Consider the following 26,266-nt stretch of genomic DNA (forward strand, 5'->3'; position numbering starts at 1 on the left):
TCTCTCACTCTCCCCCCACCCTCTCTCTCTCTCCCTCTCCTTCTCTCTCACCCCCTCTCCCTGATCACTGTCCACTGCCCACCATTCCTTGTTGAAATAATACTCTTGTGCTGCAACCCACACTATTGTCATTGTTAATGGGGAAAAATTAAAAAAAACATTTCTGAAGCTAGCTGCATCTGAGTGAGTGATGTTTTCGAGATCTTCTCATCTACTCATCCTTTGTTCCATATGTCAGTACTGTGTGAAAAGGTTGAAGGGTGGAGGATCTGACAATATTTTTCCAGTTAAAAAAAACTTGCTGAGGATCTCGGCTAAAGACAGCAACTGTAGGAAGGTGGCGGGGAAAACCTGAATTAGTGAAATAAAGTCAAGAAACTCAATGGCGGCACAGTGGCGCAGTGGTAGAGTTGCTGCCTTACAGCATGAGAAACCCACGTTCCATCCTGACTACAGGTGCTGTCTGTACGGAGTTTGCATGTTCTCTCTGTGACCGCGTGGGTTTTCACCAGGTGCTCCGGTTTCCTCCCACATTCCAAAGACGTGCAGGTTTATATGTTAATTGGTTTGGTATAATTGTAAATTGTCCCTAGTGTGTGTAGGATAGTGTTAGTGTGCGGGGATCGCTGGTCGGCACGGGCTCGGTGGGCCTGTTTCCACACTGAACTAAACTAAACAAAATACAGGAAAATGGAGGGGGGGGGGGGGGGGGGGGGGGAGAGGGGTCAGAAAAAGTAAAGAGACAGTAAAGGAAAGACAGGACAAGAAGCTCAGCCAAGTGAAAGAGATAGAGAGGGCAATGGAGATGGATCAGAGGTAAGGGAGACCCAGAGGGTGAGGGAGAATTTGAGGGGATAAAACAAACAAGAGGGAGAAAGGAGAGCGTGGGTGAGAGAGATTGAGAAGATATACGAGTGAGTTAAGGGCCTGTCCCACTTGGCTGTCATTTGCGCCTCATTTACACGTCATATGTAAAATAGGTCGACGCGTCGCTCGCAAATCACGCGTCAGCACAGCCGTCTGGTGCGCGTGACGCCATTAGAATACCCTGCGGCGCGCGGCAGGATGTTGACACGAGGACGCAAGGACGTTGATGTACGGTGACGTAACCATGCGTAACCACGCGATACACGTGAGACGTCGGGATGCCAGCGTACGTACCCGATGCGTCAGCGTGTGTACGCGATACATCAGCGTGTGTACGCGATACGTCAGCGTGTGTACGCGATACGTCAGCGTGTGTACGCGATACGTCAGCGTGCGTACGCGATACGTCAGCGTGCGTACGCGATACGTCAGCGTGCGTACGCGATACGTCAGCGTGTGTACCCAATGCGACAGCGTGTGTACGCGATACGTCAAGCAGGTGGCGAGCGAGGATTTCGTTCGTGTACTAAATCCTAGTGCGCCGCGCAATACCGTGTGCCACCGCATACGATTCCACGCCTCACCATACGCAACGCGTGCGCACCCCACGCGTCACCATGCTTCAACCTAATTTACATATAACACGTAAATGACGGCCAAGTGGGACAGGCCCTTTAAGGTACGGGGTTGTGTATCAGAACAAGAGAGGATAGGGATAGTGAGTAGACACAAAATGCTGGAGTAAATCAGCGGGACAGGCAGTGTCTCTGGAGAGAAGGAATGGGTGACGTTACGGATCGACATCCTTCTTCAGACCAGGGATAGTGAGTAATGGATGTGAGGAGAGGAGGAGTCAAGTGTGAGAGTGGGTGTGGCAGAAAGCAAGAGGAGAAAGGGGAACTGTAAGCAGGAAAACAAAACCATGGCCATGAGAAGGCTTGGGTGAAACCAAAGTCTTGATGTGTTTCCCTCGATGAAACAATTGAAAGACAAGGAGACACAACCATGAAACTGGAGTCTGATCATTTATCAGGAATAAGACAGACACAAATGCTGGAGTAACTCAGCGGGACAAGCAGCAACTCTGAAGAGAAGTAGTGGGTGTGCATCTTGAAGAAATGCGATTCCTCCTAACAGACAAAGTAGACCAATTCCTAAGGATTTGGTCTCCATTTGTCGACTTGTTACAAGCATACGGTGCAACACAAACTTAGAAATGATCCGTTTCAGGACTGAGCGAATGTTGGTCAAGAATAACAAATAGTTCTCCCCTTATTCTTCTGCTTTCTACCTCTTCTTTTTTCTCTTTATTCTTTTTCTTTTCTCACTTTCTGATATCACGCACATCTCCATTTCTTTTCTATTCTCTTTCCATTAGCTTTTTATTGTTAAAATAAAAAATGACTGCAACATGTCAATATATACTAGGTATCTATGGGACCATATTATTGTACTTACTTCTAATAAAATAAAATTTAAAAAAAAAGATAATTAGTGGGTGAACATCACCTATTCCTTCTCTCCAGAGTTGCTGTCTGTCCCACCGAGTTACTCCAACATTTTGCTTCTATCTTCGGTGTAAACCAGCATCTGCAGTTCCTTCCTACACAATTTATTAGGAATGATGAAAGAGTATTTACCACACAAAAGATAGTAGAAATCTGAAATTCCCTTAATAATAATAATAATACATTTTATTTATGGGCGCCTTTCAAGAGTCTCAAGGACACCTTACAAAAATTGAGCATGTAGAGGAAAAACATGCAAGGGGAATGAAATAAATAGTAGAGACATGACTAGTACACAAAGTAAAGACAGAATTCAATACAAAACACAGTATGAGGCAATTAATGCACAGATGAAAAGGGACGGGGACGTGGGGCTAAGGATAGGCAGAGGTGAAGAGATGGGTCTTGAGGCGGGACTGGAAGATGGTGAGGGACACGGAATTGCGGATCAGTTGGGGGAGGGAGTTCCAGAGCCTGGGAGCTGCCCTGGAGAAGGCTCTGTCCCCAAAACTGCGGAGGTTGGACTTGTGGATGGAGAGGAGACCGGCTGATGTGGATCTGAGGGACCGTGAGGGTTGGTAGGGGGAGAGGAGGTCAATGAGATATGGGGGGGCCAGATGGTGGAGGGCTTTGTAGGTGAGGATCAGGATTTTGTAGGTGATCCGGTGGGAGATGGGAAGCCAGTGAAGTTGTTTGAGGACTGGAGTGATGTGATGCCAGGATTTGGTGTGGGTGATGAGTCGGGCGGCTGCGTTCTGGACCAGTTGGAGTCGGTTGATGTAGGTGGAGCTGATGCCAAGGAGAAGTGAGTTGCAATAGTCCAGTCGGGAGGAGATGAAGGCATGGATGAGTCTTTCAGCAGCGGGCGGTGTGAGAGAGGGTCTGAGTTTGGCGATGTTGCGGAGATGAATGAAGGAGGTTTTAATGACATGGCGGATGTGAGGCTCAAGGGAGAGGGTGGAATCAAAGATCACGCCAAGGTTGCGGGCCTGGGGAGATGGGGAGACAGTGGTGCCGTCGATGGTGAGAGTGGGGTTATTGATTTTGCTGAGTGTGGCTTTGGAGCCTATGAGGAGGAATTCTGTCTTATCGCTGTTGAGTTTGAGGAAATTATGTTGCATCCAGGTTTTTATAGCTGACAAACAGGAGTTGATATGGGAGAGGGGGGGGGGGGGTTGTGGGGGGATTTGGTGCCAAGGTAAATCTGGGTGTCATCAGCGTAACAGTGGAAGTCCAGATGACTGTGATAGAAACATAGAAAATAGGTGCAGGAGTAGGCCATTCGGCCCTTCGAGCCTGCACCGCCATTCAATATGATCATGGCTGATCATCCAACTCAGTATCCCGTACCTGCTTTCTCTCCATACCCCCTGATCCCTTTAGCCACAAGGGCCACATCTAACTCTCTCTTAAATATAGCCAATGAACTGGCCTCAACTACCTTCTGTGGCAGAGAATTCCACAGATTCACCACTCTCTGTGATGAGTGTAGACCTCAAGCTTGATATTCTCTGCATCATCATCATCATCATCTATATATATATATATATATATATATCAGTATGACTGTCCTCTCCATATGGTCATCTACATATTCTCTGCATAGGATTTTTGTGCCTGTGCATTTCCATATATGAATTAAAAAATGCACACCTTCTCTGAGTTAGCAGAACACTATTACTTTTAGACTTTAAAGATACAGCACGGAAACAGGCCCTTCGGCCCACCAAATCCGCGCCAACCAGCCATCAGAGTTACGCCCTATACTAACATTACCCTACATACCAGGGAGAATTTACAATTTTACTGAAGCCAATTAACCTACAAACCTGTACGTCTTTGGAGTGCGAGAGGAAACCGGAGCGCCCGGAGAAAACCCACCTGGTCACAGGAGAACGTGCAAACTCCGTACAAACAGCACTCAGAGTCAGGATCAAACCCAGGTCTCTGACGCTGTAAGGCAGCAACTCTGGCTACAAAGAGGAAGGGTGAGACCAGAGGTCCAATAAGATAAAGATATGCAGCAAAAGGCTGTCAAATATGCCGAGAGAAAAGTCACAGTAAAGGAAAAAGGAAGATGTTTGTGAGAAACCTACGTGGAACGTTTTATCATCACAGCAAATGTAACGGACAGAGGAACTGGGATATGGAAATAATGTAGCGGTCCCCGCATTGTGTAAACACTGTTTAATGATGAACCATTACAGCCCCACCGCTCACACGCCCAAACATGGGTTCAACTCCAACTCCAATCATTCGAAGCAAAGAACCTATAGCGGAGCAAGATAGATCACTCCTGCTAAATGCAATGGGCTGACGTGTAGTACGGAATGGAGCGGAACGTGGGCCTTTTTTTCATCCATTTCAGTAACCGGACCCGACCCGACCCGCAGTGTAATCAACGTTGCGGGGGAACAGTTTGTGTTAATAAATTTAAATTCTGAAAATGAGAAGATTTTTACCAAATAACTTTTATTTTTACGAGGATGTTTCCGTAACCGGCTTCCGTCTCCGCACTAGTGTCTTTGCTCCGCTACGGGATCTTTGGTGCGGAGACGGAAGTTGGGCCGAAAATTACCCATGAATCTGCCCATGACTGTACTATGACTTTTTCGTCGAGTGGACTAACTTGCTCGCTATAGGATCTTCGATTCGAAGCCCACACCCCCCCTGCCCACGTGGTTGGTCGGCCCAGATCACGCCCGGTCCACGTGGGAGTTCGAGCCCGACCATCGAAGGTTCGAGAGCCAAGTGGCTCGAACGCAAGATGGCGGCCACAATAGAGTCCTGACATGAGGCACTCTGGGCTTGCAATGGATATTTGCAGTAATCTATCTTTTGAAATAGATGCAGAGATCTACAAATGGAAAGGAGAATCATTGATCGATCATGAGTGTAGATGGGAGAAGAGTTGCCATTGGCAGCAAAAGTAACAGTTTAAAATCCTCTATGTCACAAGCAGCACTAATGCAGGAGAGGAATGGGTGGGTAGAACTGGTAGTAGAGATAGCAGGTAAAAAAATAAAGATAGATAGTTAGATTAGATTGCTGAGAGTTAGATTTCGCTCTTGGGACTAACGGAATTAAGGGAGATGGGGAGAAAGCAGGAATGGGGTACTGATTTTGGACGATCATATTGAATGGCGAGGTTGGCCTACTCCTGTACCTATTTTCCATGTTTAAGAACTTGGGTGGCACAGTGGCACAACAGGAGAGCTACTGCCTTACAACGAACTTTGATATTTATGAAAGGCAAGAGGGGGAAATACAGCCTAATTCTGCTGTCAGTAAATGCTAGAGTGTTATTAAGGATAGAGGAACTGAATACCTGGATTTTTATAGGTCAATGGAGGCAGATCTGACAGAATTTTTTGAAGAAGTGAGTGAATTAGTGGATCGGGGAATATTGATGGATGTTATTTACATGTATTTATCCAACTCTTTATCATTGAAAGTGGTTGAAAAAATGTTGCCATTAAGTATGTTAACCAAAGTAAAAATGTGTGTAACTGAAGGCAATTAATGACCGAGTAATGAAGTTAAATGAACAGCAAGGGACAGAGAGGACAGATAATGGGAAGGTTCTCTAAATGGCAGGATATATTTAGTAGCTGAAATTATTCAATATATTGATAAATCACTCATAGGATAGAATAGAAAACCATGTATCCAATCTACAGAATAGCATTGTTAGCAATGTGGATGGCAACGTTTGTTTAGTTTAGTTTATTGTCACGTGTACCGAGGTACAGTAAAAAGCTCTTTGTTGCATGCTGGCCAGTCAGAGGAAAGACAATACATGATTATAATCGAGCTATTTACAGTGTATAGACACACGGTGAAGGGAATTATTAATTTGTAGGTTAAATGGCTTGGTATAAATGTAAATTGTCCCTAGTGTGTGTTGGATAGTGTTAGTGTTCGGGGATCGCTGGTCGGTGCAGACTCGGTGGGCCGAATGGCCTGTCTCCGTGCTGTATCTATATATTTTTTAAAAAGAGGTTTGAGCTGCTGCAAGACATAGATGGAGGTGGAGGGAGAAAGAAATAGATAGTTGACTGAGTGGAAGCATAAACAAGACTAGATATATTCAGGAGGCCATCATGGCAGGGAGGGCATTAGTCACCACAGGGTGGTGTGTTTGACTTTGACTATAGATGGATTTAATTAAAAAAGTGTTGCTCAAAGCTGGAAAATGACAAAAGAAAGAAGTGAAAGTGAAATGACTGAGAGCGCAGTGTTCCACCAATACACATGATATGACTGAAAACCAGAACTGGAAAATCACCAGCACCATTACTGAAACAGCATGAAGAGAATAGAACTCTCGACTTTTAAGCGACGTTCGTTTCCCACAAGTTGTCACCTCATGAATCATGATGGACACAAAATGCTGGAGTAGCTCAGCGGGACGGGCAGCATCTCTGGAGAGAAGGAATGGGTGACGTTTTGGGTCGAGACCCTTCTTCCAATAGACAATAGACGATAGGTGCAGGAGTAGGCCATTTGGCCCTTCGATCCAGCACCGCCATTCAATGTGATCATGGCTGATCATCCCCAATCAGTACCCCGTTCCTGCCTTCTCCCCACATCCCCTGACTTCCGTGTCTATCTTTGGTTTAAACCTGCATCTGCAGTTCCTTCCTTGCCACTTCACAAACCTGGATGTAGGTGTGGCATCTAGCTGCAAGGAAGGGCAGGTAGAGATTGCGCAGGGTATTAACTCATCAGGACTGAGCAAATGTAAGGAGCATTGCATCAGGAGAGATTCCGCACCTAATCAACAGTATGTGATTCATCAAGACACAAAATGCTGGAGTAACTCAGCGGGACGGGCAGCATCTCTGGAGAGAAGGAATGGGTGGCGTTTTGGGTCGAGACCCTTCTTCAATAATCTGCCTTCCAAGTGCTCCAGTACCGATACCTAAGCACAAGGTGGCTTATCTTCTGCTTCAGCCCAGTGCTGGAGCATTTAGATACTGCAGATAGGTTTTGCCATGTCTAAATATATAGCCTCACCAATAGGTTACAGCAAATTTCAGGAAAAGACAGAGTGCTGGAGTAACTCAGCGGATCAGGCAGCATCTGTGGAGAACATGGATAGGTGACGTTTCACAGAGTGCTGGAGTAACTCAGTGGGTCAGGCAGCATCGGTGGAGAACATGGATAGGTGACGTTTCACAGAGTGCTGGAGTAACTCAGCGGGTCAGGCAGCATCTGTGGAGAACATGGATAGGTGACGTTTCACAGAGTGCTGGAGTAACTCAGCGGGTCAGGCAGCATCTGTGGAGAACATGGATAGGTGACGTTTCACAGAGTGCTGGAGTAACTCAGCGGGTGCAGCAGCATCTATGGAGCTAAGGAAATAGGCAACGTTTCGGGCCGAAACCCTTCCGGGTTTCAGCCCGAAACGTTGCCTATTTCCAGAAGGGTTTCGGCCCGAAACATTGCCTATTTCCTTAGCTCCATAGATGCTGCTGCACCATAACTCAGTGGGTCAGGCAGCATCTGTGGAGAACATGGATAGGTGACGTTTCACAGAGTGCTGGAGTAACTCAGTGGGTCAGGCAGCATCGGTGGAGAACATGGATAGGTGACGTTTCACAGAGTGCTGGAGTAACTCAGCGGGTCAGGCAGCATCTGTGGAGAACATGGATAGGTGACTTTAGAAATACAGTGTGGAAACAGGCCCTTCAACCCAGTTAGTCCACACTGATCCCTTACACTAACACAATCCCTCTTACACACTAGGGCCATGTAACAATTTTACCAATTTTGCCAATTGAATTACAAAATTGCACGGCTTTGCAGTGTGGGAATAAACTGGAGATCCCAGAGAAAACCCACGCAGTCACGGGGAGAACGTACAAACTCCGTACAGACAGCATCCATAGTCAGGATCGAACCTGGGTCTCTGGCGCTGTAAGGCAGCAACTCTACCACTGCGTTACTGCTCTGCCCCTGTAGTGTTTCGGGTGTGGACCCTTCTTCCAACAGACAAATTTCAGGAACTCTGAATTAGGACAGCCAGAATGTACTGTGTTTGCAGTGTCTGTGCATGTTGTGTCCCGCTATAACATCAGATCAGACTGTTTGGGTGCAAGTATTACTCATTGCATTCCTGAAAAGAAAAAGAAAAAAGATTTCTATTTCCTAATGCAGATGGCTCCAGGTTTTGAAGATGTTGGCTCTGAAGAAGGGTCTCGACCCGAAACGTCACCCATTCCTTCACTCCAGAGATGCTGCCTGTCCCGCTGAGTTACTCCAGCATTTTGTGTCTATCTTCGGTTCAAACATATGTTGAGCTTCATTGGACCAAATGACTTGCCACACACAGTATTCACATATTAAGAGAGACCACACCATTAACAGAAGGTAGATAAAAATTGCTGGAGAAACTCAGCGGGTGAGGCAGCTTCTATGGAGCGAAGGAATGGGCTTCGATTGTTCCAGCATCTGCAGTTTCTTCTTAATCACACTATTAACATGTCACTTCTGAGAGACAGAACCAAAGGCTGGACTTTTCCAAAGAGTTTCTAACCACAGACAACTTCCTCTCCGCCTCCCATTGACACTTTCTACAGTAACCGCCCCGGAACAAAAGCCTTCTCCCAATAAGTTTAATTTTGCAGTTTCAAAATCCCAAACCACGTAACCTATCAGGCCATTTTCCATGATCAGTCTTGAACCACTGACCAGTCAACCACAAACTCATTTTGACCTTTCATGGTCAACCTGCATGGAATCATCATTGTAGCTCACAGATGATGGAAAACAGAAACCTCTGGAGGCACTCAGAAAGCCAGGCAATATCTATAGAGTCATATAGTGATACAGTGTGGAAACAGGCCCTTCAACCCAACTTGCCCACACTGGCCAACATGTCCCAGCTACACTAGTCCCACCTGCCTGCCCTTGGTCCATATCCCTCCAAACCATGTACCTGTCTAACTGTTTCTTAAACATTGTGATAGTCCCAGCCCCAACTACCTCCTCTGGCAGCTTGTTCCATACAGCTTGTTCCAGCTTTGTGTGAAAAAGCTGTAAAGGCAGCAACTCTACCGCTGTGCTAGAATTAGCATTATTCCAGGGTCAGAAGAAGGAAGTTCGACAATTAAGGTCCTATAGAGATGGGCTTTAAATGCTAACAACACATACATTCATGAATAACATGCATAATGATAGCTTGTGTAGTTCAGGACACCCAAAAAATGTTGCATAAATGCAATTCTTGTAATACAGTATTGTATATACCCTATATACTGGCAGCCTCGCCAATGGTCTGTCTGTCTTTTCGTCTTTTTTTATTATTTTTAGTGTGTTTTAAAAGGTTTGTGTTAATGTTCTCTGGTTTGTTTTATGTGGGGGGTGGGGGGGGGGGGAAACTTTTTATCAATCTCTTACCTTGCCGGAGATGCGATTGTTTTCCGGGTCGTATCTCCGGTCGCTCTGCAGCCTAACATCATGGAGTTGGCGGCCTTGCTCGAGACTGACTTTGAGCCCCAACGCGGAGCCGTGGACTTACCAGCGGAGCCAGCGATCGACGCTCCAACCGTGGCCTGTGGACTTCACCACCGAGGAGCTCGCAGTCTCTGGTAGAGACGGATGTCGGGAGCTTCAAAGTCGCAACAGGTTCTACCAGCCCCGACCCGGGGTCCGATCGCCCGGAGTGGGGGAGCAGAGATATCAAGTGGACACCTCCTTTCACTGGTATTTCATTACGTTAAGCCCCCAACTCGGGTAGGCTCAACACTTGGTTCTGGCGTCGCAGAACCCCCCCCCCCCAATACCTGCTCTCACCACCTGTGCTACCAGTATCGACCGAATAAAGCAAGCTGCAGGCAATTAATTCATTCAAACAAATGCTAAACACTTGCAATCTCTCCCACTTATCCTTTATCACCTATTCCTTCTCTCCAGAGATGTTGCCCGTCCCACTCAGTTACTCCAACATTTTGTACCTATCTCCTATCTAAAATGGTATACTTCATAAAGTTTCTAAACAAGATATTTTCTCATTGTCTATCTGCTATATGAAGAACCTGCAGCTTAGAGAGTCATAGAGTGATACAGAGTGGTTGCCCACACCGGCCAACAATGTCCCAGCTACCCTAGTCCCACTTGCCTGCACTTGGTCCATAACCCTCCAAACCTGTCCCATCCATGTGAATATGGCATGGTCACCATGCATCTGACCATACCATTTACCTATTGCACATGTCTAGTGTATAACATGTACCTTCTATATGTCCACTGTAAATATACTTACAGTAATAACATTGTCTAAAAATACATTTAAACTTATGAAAAACGGTTGTGTTTTAGGAATCCGTTTTGGAACATAGGTACTTCCCAAATGTCGGTCTTCCCTTTCATTTTCATAGTGTTACTAACATAATACTTCTAACGGCATGGGTCCAATCATGCCTGTTTATGGGTCAACAATTCTCAGATTTTTGTCTATTGGCCTATTTGTGTAGGAAGGAACTGCAGGTGGCAGAAACAACAGCAGATGCTGGTTTACACGACAGATAGACACAGAAGTCGCCACTTGCAGGGAACGTTGTATTTTACACACTGGACACTGACTGTTCAGTAGAATTCCCCAGGGCCCTGACATTCACTGTGTAATGTCCTGGACAAGTTTAACGTCACAAAATACACCACCTCGCACTTGTGTGAATTAAATTGCAACAGCCATTCCTCGGCCCGCTTCATCTAGATCCTGTTGTGACCTTAAATAGCCTCCTTCACTGTCCAATGTTAGTGTCATGTGCAAAGTTTCTCATCGCATCGTGCACCAATGTTCTCTTCCAGATCATTAATAGATTTGAGACAAACGTTGACGAGGGGCGGCACGGTGGCGCAGCGGTAGTTGTTGTTTTATAGTACTTACAGCGCCGGAGACACGGGTTCGACCCTGACCACGGCTGCTTGTCTGTACAGAGTTTGTACCTTTGACCGCATTGGTTTCCTTTCACACTCCAAAGACGTGCAGGTTACAATTTACAATTATACCAAAGTCAATTAACCTGCAAACTTGCAGGTGTGCAGGTTAATTGGCTTGCTATAATTATAAATTGTCCCTAATGTGTGTAGGATAGTGTTAGTGGGGATTGCTGGTTGGTGCGGACCCGGTGGTATCGGTATTTCTACACTAAACTCAGCATGGATCCTTGTAGCATACCACTAACTGATTCCAACTGAAGAGAAACTCTCCGCCACCACCTCATGCTTCTACTAGCACGCCAACCTCTCACCTCCCTGTGGATTCTAGACATGTGTATTCTACCTTTCTGGGCCTGCCTACCATGATTTAACCTACTGTCCTTGATCGGGGTTTGCTGGCTTTACCTTGCACTAAACGTTATTCCTTTACCAGTGTTAGTGACTGTGAATAGACAGCAGGTGCAGGAGTAGGCCATTCGACCCTTCGGGCCAGCACCGCCATTCAATGTGATCATGGCTGATCATCCACAATCAGTACCCCGTTCCTGCCTTCTCCCCATATCCCCTGACTGCGTTATTTTTAAGAGCCCTATCTAGCTCTCTCTTGAAAGCATCCCGAGAACCTGCCTCCACCGCCCTCTGAGGCAGAGAGTTCCACAGACTCACCACTCTCTGTGAGAAAAAAGTGTTTCCTCGTCTCCGTTCTAAATGGCTTACTCCTTATTCTTAAACTGTGGCCCCCCTGGTTCTGGACTCCCCCTACATCGGGAACATGTTTCCTGCTTGACCTGCTTGCTTCCTGAATGACCTGATTGTAATCATAGATGCTGCCGCACCCGCTGAGTTTCTCCAGCATTTTTGTCTACCTTCGATTTTCCAGCATCTGCAGTTCCTTCTTGAATAACAAACTGATTGTGATCATGTTTTGCCAGCACGCAACGAAAGCAACGGCAGTTTCAATCTGAAATATCAATGAAACGACTTCACGAGACTTAAACCTTCAAAGTAAAACCAAAATTCAAAATGTGACATTCTAATTTGGATTTAAAAACAAGTAACTCTTCCTCTGGGACTTCCTGGATCTCCTTTCTGTAAGGCGATCAGGGATTTTCTCATTTCCAGAAACCCAGTTCAGTCTCATGCATTCAATCGGTGAAGAATCGGCTCGGATTCTGATCGAAGAGGGGTTCTCACCTATGCCTGTTCTCCAGAGAGATGCTGTCTGACCCGCTGAGTTACTCCAGCCCTTTCGCTGTAAACCAGCATCTGAATTTATTTGTGTCTAGATCTTCACTAGTCTACATGTTTTTGCATTGATTTTTTTCCCTTTATTGCCTCTCGCTCAACAATTCCCCATCACACATCCACCCATCAATCTTAGGACGCTGACACACTCGTTTCACCCCTGCCATCGATAAGAAGGTACAGGAGCCTGAAAACTGTAATGTCCAGGTTCAGGAACAGCGTTTTCCCTGCAGCCATCAGGCTATTAAACACTACAACCTCAAATAAGCTGTGAACTACATAGACTATTATTGTTATTATTAGACAATAGACAATGGGTGCAGGAGTAGCCCTAGTGCAAACATTATTGTTTGTTTGTCTTTTATGTGTACGTGTATGCGTGTGTGCGTGTTTGTATGTGTGTGTTTGTGTGTATGTGTATTGTGTGAGTTTGTGTGTGTGTGTGTGTGTGTGTATGTATTTTGTGTGTGTGTGTGTATATGTGTGTGTTTGTATGTGTGTGTTTGTGTGTGTATGTGTGTGTGTATCTGTGTGTGTTTGTGTGTGTTTGTGTGTGTATGTGTGTGTGTATGTGTGTGTGTTTGTGTGTGTGTATGTCTGTGTATACTTTCCTCTCTAGTGTATTATATTTACAGTGTACCATGTTTACATATTCTGTTGTGCTGCTGCAAGGAAGAATGTCATTGTTCTATCTGGGACATATGCCAATAATTGTTTTTTATGATTGTTTTTGTTTTTTATGACTTGTGTTTTCTGTCTCTCTCTTTCTGTGCTTTCACTGTGTGTCAACTTGGTGCACGTTGATTTCCTTTCATTCGATTGCCGGCGTGCGGATATCTCTCGGTTCCTTTTTATAGCCGATTAAATTTCCACGCTCTTGGGGTTTGAAGATGTTTTCTTTCCCCTTCCAGCTCTCAACTCTCCTCTCCCTTCTACAACTCTCGCTCGGTCTCGGTTCCACTGACATGCCCCTTTCCCCCGCCCACGCTTCCTTCCTCTGCTCGCAGTGTCGGGTGAATCCTAAAGACTTCTCTGAGAGTAGCGGCTTCTGGGCTCTGGGGAAGTCCGGCTCACGGGCTCTGGCATCACGGAAACTTCCCCGACACAGGGAGCATAAAGTGGACCAAGCAGAGTTAGAGCACACATAGTGTCCGAGACAGGGAGGGAGAGAGAACGGATAGCAGCGCAGCGGCCAAGGAGCTTGGAGTAATGGGACAGGAGGATTTGAAAGAGGTGACTGTCACACAGACTCACAGCAAATGTGAGTCTCAGCAGCCCCAAGGAGAGAACCAGACCAAGTGCCAACGCCGCCTCCTCTTGGCAGTCCTTGCCTCTGTCCTTCTGCTCTTTGTCACAATCGCCGGCCTTCTCTGTGCCTTTTGCTTCATTATCTATCCCGGGATGTCTGCAGAGTCCAGAGTCGTCAGAGCCAAAGTAAGAATTGTCACCTCTGTCGTTATTCAGTCAGTTTAGTTTGATGCTTATCTGATACGTTTCTCAGTGTCTATGTACAGTGATACTTGTGAATTTCACTGTATCTCAAATTTTATTTAATTCACATGTTTAATCAATAATGTTTTAATATTAATGTTTAATGTTTTATGTGTCATTCCTAACTGTATGCTGTTGTCATTTGTGGGCGGAGCACCAAGGCAAATTCCTTGTATGTGAATACTTGGCCAATAAATGTATTCATTCATTTAAATAAAGTGGCATACCACGTGTACCGAGGTACAGTGAAAAGCTTTTTGTTGCATGCTATCCAGTCAGCAGAAAGACTATACATGATTGCAATCAATACATTTACATGATAAGGGGATAATGTTTAGTGCAAGGTAAAGCCAGTAAAGTCCGATCAAGGATAGTCCGAGGGAATTCTCTGCCTCAGAGGGCGGTGGAGGCAGGTTCTCTGGATGCTTTCAAGAGAGAGCTAGATAGGGCTCAGGGAATAGCTAAGATAGCAGAGTCAGGGAATATGGGGAGAAGGCAGGAACGGGGTACTGATTGGGGATGATCAGCCATGATCACATTGAATGGCGGTGCTGGCTCGAAGGGCTGAATGGCCTACTCCTGCACCTATTGTCTATTGTCTATTGTCAGATCAGCACTGCCCTCTGGTTGTGCTGAGTTACTCCAACTTTTTGTGTCTATTTTTATTTAGTTGGGCAATTGGGCTGAATGTTAGAGGATTCTTCATTTTCCTGGCACAGTTTAACATGGACACTCAGAGAGAGGAGCTCACAGATATACTGAGACAAGCATACACACGTTTACACAGAGATATGAACAAACTGTGATATGTGTACACAGAGATATGAACTGGAGATGTATAGGGGAGATGTATACACAGTCATGAAATGGAATAGAATATTTAGGCATAGAATGTGATGAACTTACATAGCAATTCCTGCAATACCAATATCTAATTCCATTGTCTTTTTGTTTATTTTGCAGTATGCTGCACATCTGTTGGCACAAATCGGTAAGTAGATCTAGAATTATCCACAAAGTTCTCTTGTCAAAAAGTGTAAGGAGAAAATTCAGAGAGAGACCATCTTGATGGTACAGAGAGCGGAAAACTTTCATCTGTTCGGTTTAGTTTATTGTCACGTGTACCGAGGTACAGGGGAAATCTTTTGTTGTGTGCTAACCAGTCAGCGGAAAGACAATGCATGATTACAATCAATAACATAGGCACAGTTTGCCAAACAAACTGAGCTGGGGATCATTCAAGGCTTTTCCCCAGTTTTATCTCCATTAGTTTCACTGCACCATTGATTAGCCAAATACTTGGCATCAGAGCTTCTGACAATGTCATTCATTACGCACTTTAAAGGCCTGGATAGATTGGATGTGGAGAGAATGTTTCCACAAATGGGAGAGTCTAGGACCAGAGGTCACAGCCTCAGAATTAAAGGACGTTTCTTTAGGAAGGGGATGAGGAGGAGTTTCTTTAGTCAGAGGGTGGTGAATCTGTGGATTTCATTGCTGCAGAAGGCTGTGGAGGCCAAGTCAGTGGATTTTTTTAAAGGCAGAGAGAGATAGATTCTTGATTAGTGCGGGTGTCAGAGGTTACGGGGAGAAGGCAGGAGAATGGGGTTAGGAGGGAGAGATAGATCAGTCAAGATTGAATGGTGGAGTGGACTTGATGGGCCGAATGGCCTAATTCTGCTCCTATCACTTATAACCAGTTTAGGGGCAAGTGTGTTTCATGAACTTGTCACACAACTTTCACACGCTGGTTCATAACATTGAGAGATGGAGGTAATATGAGGTAGTTCACACAAAGGGTGGTGCCAGAGGAGGTAGTTGAGGCAGGGACTATCCCAACATTTATAAAACAATTGGACAGGTACATAGATAGGACAGGTTTGGAGGGTGATGGACCAGATGCTGGCAGGTGGGACTAGTGTATCTGGGACATGTTGGTCGGTGTGGGCAAGTTGGGCAGAAGGGCCTGTTTGCATGTTGTATCACTCTATGTATCTAAATGCACTTAATTTAATGACTGTCTCATTTCTGTCTGTAGATTACAACCGAACAGTTACATGGGCTGCCACCAATGGACTGGGAAATAGTTACCTGGGTTCTGGCTTCCGTTTCGACAACCAGGAGCTACACAGCACGAGGGGTGGGATGTACTACGTATATGCCAAGCTGAAAGTGATATGCTCTGTGGCTAACCAATGCCACAAGAGTGCACCCATCAAGTTGGAACTCTCCCGTTGCACCGGGACTAACGAATGTGCCCCCATTCTGAGCATGGAGGTGAAGATGCTGTCGGAAGCAGAGGATGCGTTCGATCAGTCCAGCACACTAGTCCACATCACAGCCAAGAGCTGGCTTCAAGTTAGAATCCACGGACTGGAGCAGAAGTACATCAGCCTGGATCATGAACACATATATTTTGGAGCATTCCTGATAGAAAATTAGAATCTCTCCCATCTGCACACTGGCAGCACTTTAACAAGCCTCATATATCCTGGAAGGACAATTTGTGTAGTGTACAAGGACTGGCCATGCTACTGGTGCGAGTTATTTATTGTTACGCAGTTCCCCTCCTACTATGTGCTTGGTTGATTCATTTGTTTGGGACAAAGGGCGTTTGTTTATGTCTCACTACACTATTTATACATTAGCATTCGGTCCCTGAGGTACAATGTTTCAATCAGCAAGAATGGGGTGACTGGACATGTTAAATGTCCTTGTTGTCTGATGTTCAGATCACAATATTCCCAATGTGGGATTCTTTAACTAAGCCTCTTTTCTGAAGAGGTGAAATATTTAACATAAATATTGTATTGCACGGTTTGGTGAAGTGCCGTTCCTTGAGTCTGTTTCACTATTAGGAAGAAAAGGAAAGATAACAGCACAGTATCCTACAGCAGTGAATTAGTGCATACAAGCAGCCTCCTCATAAGAAAGCTCATGATGGTCTAAGTTTAAGATGAAAGGAAATTGGTGGACAAGCTTTCATCTGCCTTCTGTTTGTGGCCCCAATCCAGCACTGATTGTAATAGTCTGTCAGCAGCTTACTTGGTTATTCCCTTAATAAAATAACAATACCTAAATAGAATTGTGAACATAAGAGTTGATGACACTCATAAGAGCTGAGTACACCAATACTTCAGAGGGGATAGACACAGAATGCTGGAGAAACTCAGCGAGTGCAGCAGCATCTATGGAGCGAAGGAAATAGGCAACGTTTCGGGCCGAAACCCTTCTTCAGACTGATGTAGGGTGGGGGCTACCCCAGAGGGGATAGGCACAGAATGCTGGAGTAACTCAACGGGACAGGCAGCATCTCTGGAGAAAAGGAATAGATGACGTTTCGGGTCGAGAACCATCTTCAGATTTGACCCGAAACATCGCCCATCCCTTCTCTCCAGAGTTACTGCCGGTCCCGCTGGGTTACTCCAGCATTTTGTGTCTACCTTCGGTTTAAACCAGCATCTGCTGTTCCTTCCTACATACTTCAAAGGAGCATCTTTGGTGCTCTGGAATAATCTGGGTTGCCAGGGATACTCTTGTCATGATGGTGTCATTCATCTCTCTGTGCATGTGTAGGAGTCTGAGTTACTCCAGCATTTTGTGTCTCTCCTCTCCCTGTGAAGAGGGTTTCAACTTTGTAACTCTCCTGATGTGCTAATTAAAAAGAATTAAAAAGAGAGCTGGTGACTGGAGCTCCACGCAGTCCTCATGTACTTATGAAACGTTGTGAGGATCACTGTTTAAATCACTGCGTTGTCATGTAGTTTTTACCTATTTCCATTGGAATGATGCTATCACTTCACCTTTACAGAAAAGTTAATGGAATATTTTCATTTGAATGTAATTTATTTGCACTAATGTTTTGCTTGTGATTATGAGATAAATATAATTTTATTTACAAAATATTCATCTTTTTGGAATATTTATGATATTTATAAAAACATTTGCTAAATTCGATTGTGTGCTATTATATTTTCCTATATTGGGGTCACAGCGCCAGGGACCCGGGTCCGATCCCGATTACAATGCTTGCCTGCGCGGAGTTTGTACATTGTCCCCGTGACCACGTGGGGTTCTCCGAGATCTTCGGTTTCCTCACACGCCAAAGACATTCAGGTTTGCAGGTTAATTGGCTTGTGGACGACAGATGGCACAATGGGCTAAGTGTTCGGCTGGCGACTGGAAGGTAGCCGGTTCGAATCCCGCTTGGAGTGCATACTGTCGTTGTGTCCTTGGGCAAGACACTTCACCCACCTTTGCCTGTGTGTGAATGTGTGTGAGTGATTGGTGATGGTCGGAGGGGCCGTAGGCGCAGGATTGGCAGCCACGCTTCCGTCAGTCTGCCCCAGGGCAGCTGTGGCTACAGAAGTAGCTTACCACCACCGAGTGTGACTGAGGAGTGAATGAATAATGCGATGTAAAGCGCCTTGAGTATTAGAAAGGCGCTATATAAATCCCATCCATTATTATTATTATTAAATTGTACCATGTGAATTGTCCCTCATTGAAACATACAAGTTTGTTAAGGGCTTGGACACACTGGAGGCAGGAAACATGTTCCCGATGTTGGGGGAGTCCAGAACCAGGGGCCACACACAGTTTAAGAATAAGGGGTAAGCCATTTAGAACGGAGACGAGGAAACACTTTTTCTCGTGGTGAGTGGTGAGTCTGTGGAATTCTCTGCCTCAGAAGGTGGTGGAGGCCGGTTCTCTGGATGCTTTCAAGAGAGAGCTAGATAGGGCTCTTAAAAATAGCGGAGTCAGGGGATATGGGGAGAAGGCAGGAACGGGGTACTGATTGGGGATGATCAGCCATGATCACATTGAATGGCGGTGCTGGCTCGTAGGGCCGAATGGCCTACTCCTGCACCTATTGTCTATTGTGGAGATCGCTGGTTGGTGTGGACTCAGTGGCCAAAGGGCCTATTTCCACGCTGTATCTAAACTAAACTTAAATGCACAATTCTGTGCAAATTATAATGGTATAATATCTCTACTTTTACTGTTCTTATGCTAATTTTAGAATATCTCTCGCCTATTCTTTCCACTTCTCTCTCTCATGTCCTGAATGGTCTGACACGTTGGATTAGTTTCCCCCATACCCTTGTGAAACAAGCCTCTTTAAACTTAATTCCAGAAAGAGTATATCAGATTTAGAAGATAGACAAAAAAGCTAGACAAACTCAGCGGGTGAGGCAGCATCTATGGAGCGATGGAATAGGCGACGTTTCGGGTCGAGACCCTTCTTCAGACTTAGATTCAGATTTAGATGAGATCAGTTCTAAGCTCATTCCTTCTGCAGGAGAAACATTCTGGCCTCGTGACATTTTAAAGAAGGTTTAAAACACTGACTGGTTTTCGTTCTAATGCAGTTATGCTGCCTTTTGTTACTGGGAGGATTGAACCTGCAACCTCACAGATTTATAATATGTGTGACTCATTACCATGGTTTCAGTTTAGTTTAGTTTATTGTCACGTGTACCGAGGTACAGTGAAAAGCCTTTGTTGCGTGCTAACCAGTCAGCGGAAAGACAATACATGATTACAATCGAGCCATTTACAGTGTACAGATACATGATAAGGGAATAACATTTAGTGCAAGGTAAAGCCAGCAAAGTCCAATCAAAGAAGGTCTGGAGATCTTCAACGAGGTAGATAGTAGTTCAGCTTTACAATAGACAATAGGTGCAGGAGTAGGCCATTCGGCCCTTCAAGCCAGCACCGCCATTCAATGTGATCATGGCTGATCATCCCCAATCAGTACCCATTACATTAACTAAAGCAATAACTCTACTTATCTCTTTCCTGAGATGCTGCCATCAAATAATGCTTCAGATATTTGCATCATTCTAATGGGGCCATTATTCATTCACTAAAATTTTATTAAGCCATCCTCAGTTTGCAAGCCAGCATTTGCTTGTATTCTGTGTCCATGGTACTACCCAATCCATCCTTACATTTACCTTAGCTTGCAATCAATAAAAACTTGGGCAATTTTATGAAGTTTTTAAAAATATATACTCATAGATACATAGACAATGGGTGTAGGAGTAGGCCATTCAGCCCTTCAAGCCAGCGCCGCCATTCAATGTAATCATGGCTGATCACCCACAATTAGTACCCCGTTCCTGCCTTCTCCCCAATACCCCTTGATTCCGCTAGTCCTAAGGGCTCTAACTCTCTTTTGAATGCATCCAGCGAATCGGCCTCCACTGCCTTCTGAGGCCGAGAATTCCACAAATTCACAACTCTCTTTGCGAAAATGTTTTCCTCATCTCAGTTCTAAATGGCCTGCCCCTTATTCTTAAACTGTGGCTCCTGGTTCTGGACTCCCCCAACATCGGGAACACGTTTCCTGCCTCTAGCGTGACCAATCCCTTAATTATTTTATATGTTTCTATAAGATTCCCTCTCATCCAAAATTCCAGTGAAAATTCTTATTTCAAAATTACAATGCTTTGATCACCCAGTCACTTTTTTTTTTTAGTGATTTCCATGCATTTTGATTCAATCTAATCTCTATTTACTCATCCTAAATGTCAATTGAAATCCATGAAAATTCAAATTTAAACAAAGCAATATTCATGGAATACCCAAAGCTGCTATTTCTTTAAAAAAAACATGTCCTATGAGGACTTAGCCAGGACCTGAGGGTATAGGTTGGGACGGCTAGGACATCTGCGATCTCCTTTGCCTTCAGACAGGCAACTTTGCCACATCTTCCCATCTCCCCCCATGTCTGCCTTCCGCAAAGACCGCTCCCTCCGCAACTCCCTCGTCAATTCTTCCCTTCCCTCCCGCACCACCCCCTCCCCGGGCACTTTCCGTTGCAACTGCAAGAAATGCAACACCTGTCCCTTCACCTCCCCCCTCGACACCATTCAAGGACCCAAGCAGTCGTTCCAGGTGCGACAAAGGTTCACCTGTATCTCCTCCAACCTCATCTACTGCATCCGCTGCTCTAGATGTCAGCTGATTTACTTCGGGGAGACTAAGCGGAGGTTGGGCAATCGTTTCGCCGAACACCTCCGCTCAGTCCGCAATAACCTACCTGAACTCCTGGTGGCTCAGCACTTCAACTCCCCCTCCCATTCCCAATCCGACCTCTCTGTCCTGGGTCTCCTCCATTGCCAGAGTGAGCAACAGCGGAAATTGGAGGAACAGCACCTCATATTCCGTCTGGGGACCTTGCGTCCGTATGGCATTAACATTGAATTCTCCCAATTTTGCTAGCCCTTGCTGTCTCCTCCCCTTCCTTAACCCTCTAGCTGTCTCCTCCCACCCTCCCATCCGCCCGCCCTCGGGCTCCTCCTCCTCCTCCCCTTTTCCTTCTTTCTCCCCCCCCCCCACCCCCCATCAGTCTGAAGAAGGGTTTCGGCCCGAAACGTCGCCTATTTCCTTCGCTCCATAGATGCTGCTGCACCCGCTGAGTTTCCCCAGCAATTTTGTGTACCTTCGATATTCCAGCATCTGCAGTCCCTTTTGAACAGGCAACTTTGTTTAGTTTATTGTCACGTTTTTATTTCAGATTTTGAACTTTTGCACCATTTACTTACGAATAATTCAATTGCAGCTTCTAAAATGCAATGTGATCCAGTTTACATCAGTACCAAACTTGTGAGAAACTTTTAAGGATTAATAATTTGGCAAAGAAGTGATGGATTTTGATGATACCATCCTATTGTTCTGTAACTTATACAGCATCAATTAATAGCTGAATAATTCATGGCCCACCAATTGATGTTTCAGCAGAGGAGACCCAAGAGACCACAGATACTGTAATTTGGAGTGAAAAACTATAGCAGGAACTCAACAAGTCAGGCACAAAATGCTGGAGTAACTCAGTGGGACAGGCAGCATCTATGGATAGTAGGAATGGGTGATGTTTCGGGTCGAGACCCTTCTTCAAACTGAGTCAGGGGAGAGGGAGACACAGAGATATGGAAGGGTAAGGTGTGAAAAGAAGATATCAAAGGGGTTAAAGCCCAAGGAGAATGTAGAATAGATCTTTGTTGGCCAGGGGAAGGTGACAACGAGGCATATAAAGATAAAATATAATCAGGAGGACAGTCAGTGGTCAGAGAACTAGGATGGGGAGGGATGGCGAGAGAGGGAAAGCAAAGGGTTACTTGAAGTTAGAGAAATCAAAATTCAAAATCGATAAACTAGCACCTGCAGTTCCTTCCTCGATGAGTTCCTCCAGCAGTTAGCTTTTTGCTAACAGCAGAAGGGTTGGGAGCAAGAATAGAAAATAGTCTGGCCAAAAAAACTAATGAGTGGTTGAATATTTTCAACTTGCCTGCAAATGGTTAAAAGGAAAAATGATCGTTGACCACAAACGCTTGTTTTTATTTGGTGTAAAAGTTGTAAGTAGGTCATTTGCGTTGGGGAGGACAAATTGGCAAAAAGCCTCTGAAAACTAAGATCGGATCTGTTCCATTTTCCATGAAATGGTTGTCAGATGTCAGCATCCAATCTCATTCATTAACTTGTTCAAAAGGGGGAAAACACAAGTAATATAATCTCTTCTGTTTCCCTTATTTCCATCAGCATTAGTTGCATTTTTCTGTTCAAATCGAGTGGACAAATGCTGTTTAGCTAAACGAATCGAGGACAATGAATAACAACATCAAAGCTAATGAGTGCAACATCAGAGAGATGCAGAACAGAAGTGATAATTCCTGCCCTTGTGGTTTTGTACAAGTTGTGTCAACTGTTGTTTTTCTGGTAATTTACACCCACATTATTCTCTTTGTCTTAGTCACACTAATGATGTTGCTGTATGCAACACACATATAACACCTTATGCTTAGTTATATGTTCCATTAAAACATAAGCGCTTAGTGGCCCGAAACGTCACCCATTCCTTCTCTCCACAGATACCGTCTGAGTTACTCTGGCTTTTTGTGTCTATCTTCAATTTAAACAGCTCCTTCCAACACAGAATAACTTCAACAACCTGAAAGAAAGATATTACCTGAATAGATTGCATCTTATTATACCAGTGGATCCTAATGCATCTTACTTGCTGAGAATTAGTTTTGTAATGTAACTGGTGTTCATATCAATTGGATTTTACTTGCAATGTTCCATTGATTTTTTTAAATTCAAGTAATGATTTTAACTTGAGCTCAGGTTAAGGCACTTATAACTCATTTGCCTCAACTATAAATAAACACTGTGGGAAACTTGAAAGTAACCAGCAGGAAACTAAAACAATTAAACTGCTTATCTCACATATTCTCAATTTTCCTTTCCATTGACTTTAATCAGAGTGTTTAACAGGCACCAATGATCTGATAACAAGATGTGGACTCTGATACATCAGTGAGATCAGACGTAGACTGGGCGATCATTTCGCAGAACACCTTCGCTCAGCCCACCTGAACCTACCTGACCTCCCGGTTGCTGGACACTTTAATTCTCCTTCCCATTCCTACACAGATCTTTCTGTCCTAGGTCTCCTCCATTGTCAGAGTGAGGCCAAATGCAAATTGGAGGAACAGCACCTCATATTCCGCTTGGGCAGCTTATATATATAGTGATATAAATATTGATTTCTACTTCAAGTAACCCCGGCATTCACTCTCTCTCTATCCCTCCCCCACCCAAGTCGCACCAGCTTCTCATTCTCACCCAACAAACAGCTAACAATGGCCCATTTTCTTTATCATTGTGACTTTATTGCATATCTTTCATTCATTGTTCTTTATCTCTCTACATCATCGTCTATATCTCTCGTTTCCCTTATCCCTAACCAGTCTGAAGAAGGGTCCCGACCCGAAATGTCACCCATTCCTTCTCCCCAGAGATGCTGCCTGTCCCGCTGAGTTACTCCAGCATTTTTGTGTCTATCTTTGGTTTAAACCAGCATCTGCAGTTCCTTCTTACACATCTGATCATATCAGTTCATGAGATTCATTTGTTTAAAATTAACCTTAGGGTATTTTTACTCCAGTGACTTATGATCCATTTCCCTCCGATTCGGTAATTACTGAATTCAACAAACCTATCTAGATAGGCACAAAATAAATGGGTGACGTTTCGGGACAAGACCCTTCTGCAGACACCCATTAGAGCTGAGGGTCGATAAGGCTCTGATCAGGGGTTCTTAATTCTTAAGGGGTTGGACAGGCTAGATGCAGGAAGATTGTTCCCGATGTTGGGGAAGTCCAGAACAAGGGGTCACAGTTTAAGGATAAGGGTGAAATCTTTTAGGACTGAGATGAGAAAAACATTTTTCATACAGAGAGTGGTGAATCTGTGGAATTCTCTGCCACAGAAGGTAGTTGAGGCCACAGTTCATTGCCTATATTTAAGAGGGAGTTAGATGTGGCCCTCGTGGCTAAAGGGATCAGGGGGTATGGAGAGAAGGCAGGTACGGGATACTGAGTTGGATGATCAGCCATGATCATATTGAATGGCGGTGCAGGCTCGAAGGGCCAAATGGCCTACTCCTGCACCTATTTTCTATGTTTCTATGTTTCTATCTGTCCCACAGAGTTACTCTTCACACTGTGTTTTTGATTTTCTGTTTTTGGATTGAATCCTGTTTTTAATTTGTGTCTCTGTGATGTCTTTATTGTTATATTCCGATTATATGTTATTCCGATATACTATGTAAGGTGTCCTTGAGATGTTTGAAAGGCGCCCATTAAATAAAATTTATTATTATTATTATTACTTGTGTCTATCTTCAAAATGCTGAACCAGGTTAACAACTACAGGAAATGATATGCGGTCATTTACCAAGGTTGTCAGTCTTTGTCACAAGAGATGGCTTTATTGATAATTGATGAAGTGAATGTGGGCGCTGCATGAGGTTCAATGTATATTTACCATCGGCTCTTGCCACAAACCCTTCGTGTGGTTACATTCAGTTTTTGATCAAAACTGTACAAGTGTTGTAAAGCTGCAGAATGCCACACGGTGATCCAAAATGTGGTTTGTAAAACTGTGATACTATTGTACGTTTAATCCTGCACCTGTATCATAAGAGAGATGATGCCTAATAAATGGAAAACAAATTGCTGTGTTTTAGTTTGACACAGTCAACTTTTTTTGTGATACATTTGGGCAGGAAATCTGAATTGCACTATTTCTCCATGTTCATTGCACAGTTTAGGTAGACCCAGGAAACATATTTTAAGGTTCTTTGTGGGCCAAATAGGGACTTCCTACAAACAAATGCTTACCTGCAGAGGCATTGCAGAAACAGCAGTAAAATATTGATTTCTCTAACTTCAAATATCCCCGACATTCCCTCCCCCACCAAAGTCACACCAGCTTTTTGTTCTCACCCAACAAACAGCTAACAATGGCCTGTTTCCCTTATCATTGTTACTTTTTTGCATATCTTTCGTTCATTTGTTCTATATCTCCACATCATCGTCTATATCTCTCGTTTCCCTTTTTTTCCGTGACTGTCAGTCTGAAGAAACGTCACCCATTCTTTCTCACCAGAGATGCTGCCTGACCCGCTGAGTTACTCCAGCATTTTGTGTCTATCTTCGGTCAATACTCTATACAGATTAAATAGATGAGTCAGTTAAATTTATGACACCAGACTGCTTTAGGAGAAGTAGTTAACTAAACAGGAAATATATACATAGTGTTTGTGTTTGTGTGTGTGCGTGCGATGACAAAGAGTTCCAGTTACAGCATTTTATTATATGTATATTATAAGTAAATATGTTCGTGTCTTTATGAAAAGTGAGGTGATGTACATATATTATTTGTTGTTAAAATACAATCATGGCTGGTATGTCATATAAGGTGAGATTTGGCAGGTATGTTGTATACTGTCCTGTGTAGAAAAGCATAGGAGTTAATCCTATTGATTGTACAATGACCAGAGGACATAGAATTAAAGGGCGCTCTTTTAGAAAGGAGGTGAGGAGGAACTTCTTTAGTCAGAGGGTAGTTAATCTGTGGAACTCTGCCACAGAGGGCTGTGGAGGACGTCAGTGGATATTTTCAAGGCATAGGTAGACAAATTCTTGATTAGAACGAATGTCAAGGGCTATGGGGAGAAGGCAGGAAAATGAGATTAGGAGGCAGAGATACAGCCATGATTGAATGGCGGAGTGGATTCGATGGACCGAATGGCCTAATTCTACTCCAATAACTTGTGAACTTGTGAAAATTCCTTGCAGGACAGATTTGAGGTGAATGTTTCCCTTAACAAGGTGTCTGTTATCTGGGAC

General features: G+C 44.4%; 1 protein-coding gene across 1 annotated transcript; it reads left to right on the forward strand.

The window, feature by feature from the left end:
* The first annotated feature begins 13,778 nt into the window (after nucleotides 1-13,778).
* LOC116991841 lies at nucleotides 13,779-16,761 on the forward strand. The gene is made up of 3 exons (XM_033050817.1): nucleotides 13,779-14,003; nucleotides 15,024-15,051; nucleotides 16,099-16,761. The coding sequence occupies exons 1-3, from the start codon at nucleotides 13,779-13,781 to the stop codon at nucleotides 16,500-16,502; spliced, it is 657 nt and encodes a 218-aa protein (XP_032906708.1). The 3' UTR covers nucleotides 16,503-16,761.
* Nucleotides 16,762-26,266: the final 9,505 nt, after the last annotated feature.

This window comes from Amblyraja radiata, chromosome 35, assembly GCF_010909765.2.
Source record: "Amblyraja radiata isolate CabotCenter1 chromosome 35, sAmbRad1.1.pri, whole genome shotgun sequence".
NCBI classification, from domain to species: Eukaryota; Metazoa; Chordata; class Chondrichthyes; order Rajiformes; family Rajidae; genus Amblyraja; species Amblyraja radiata.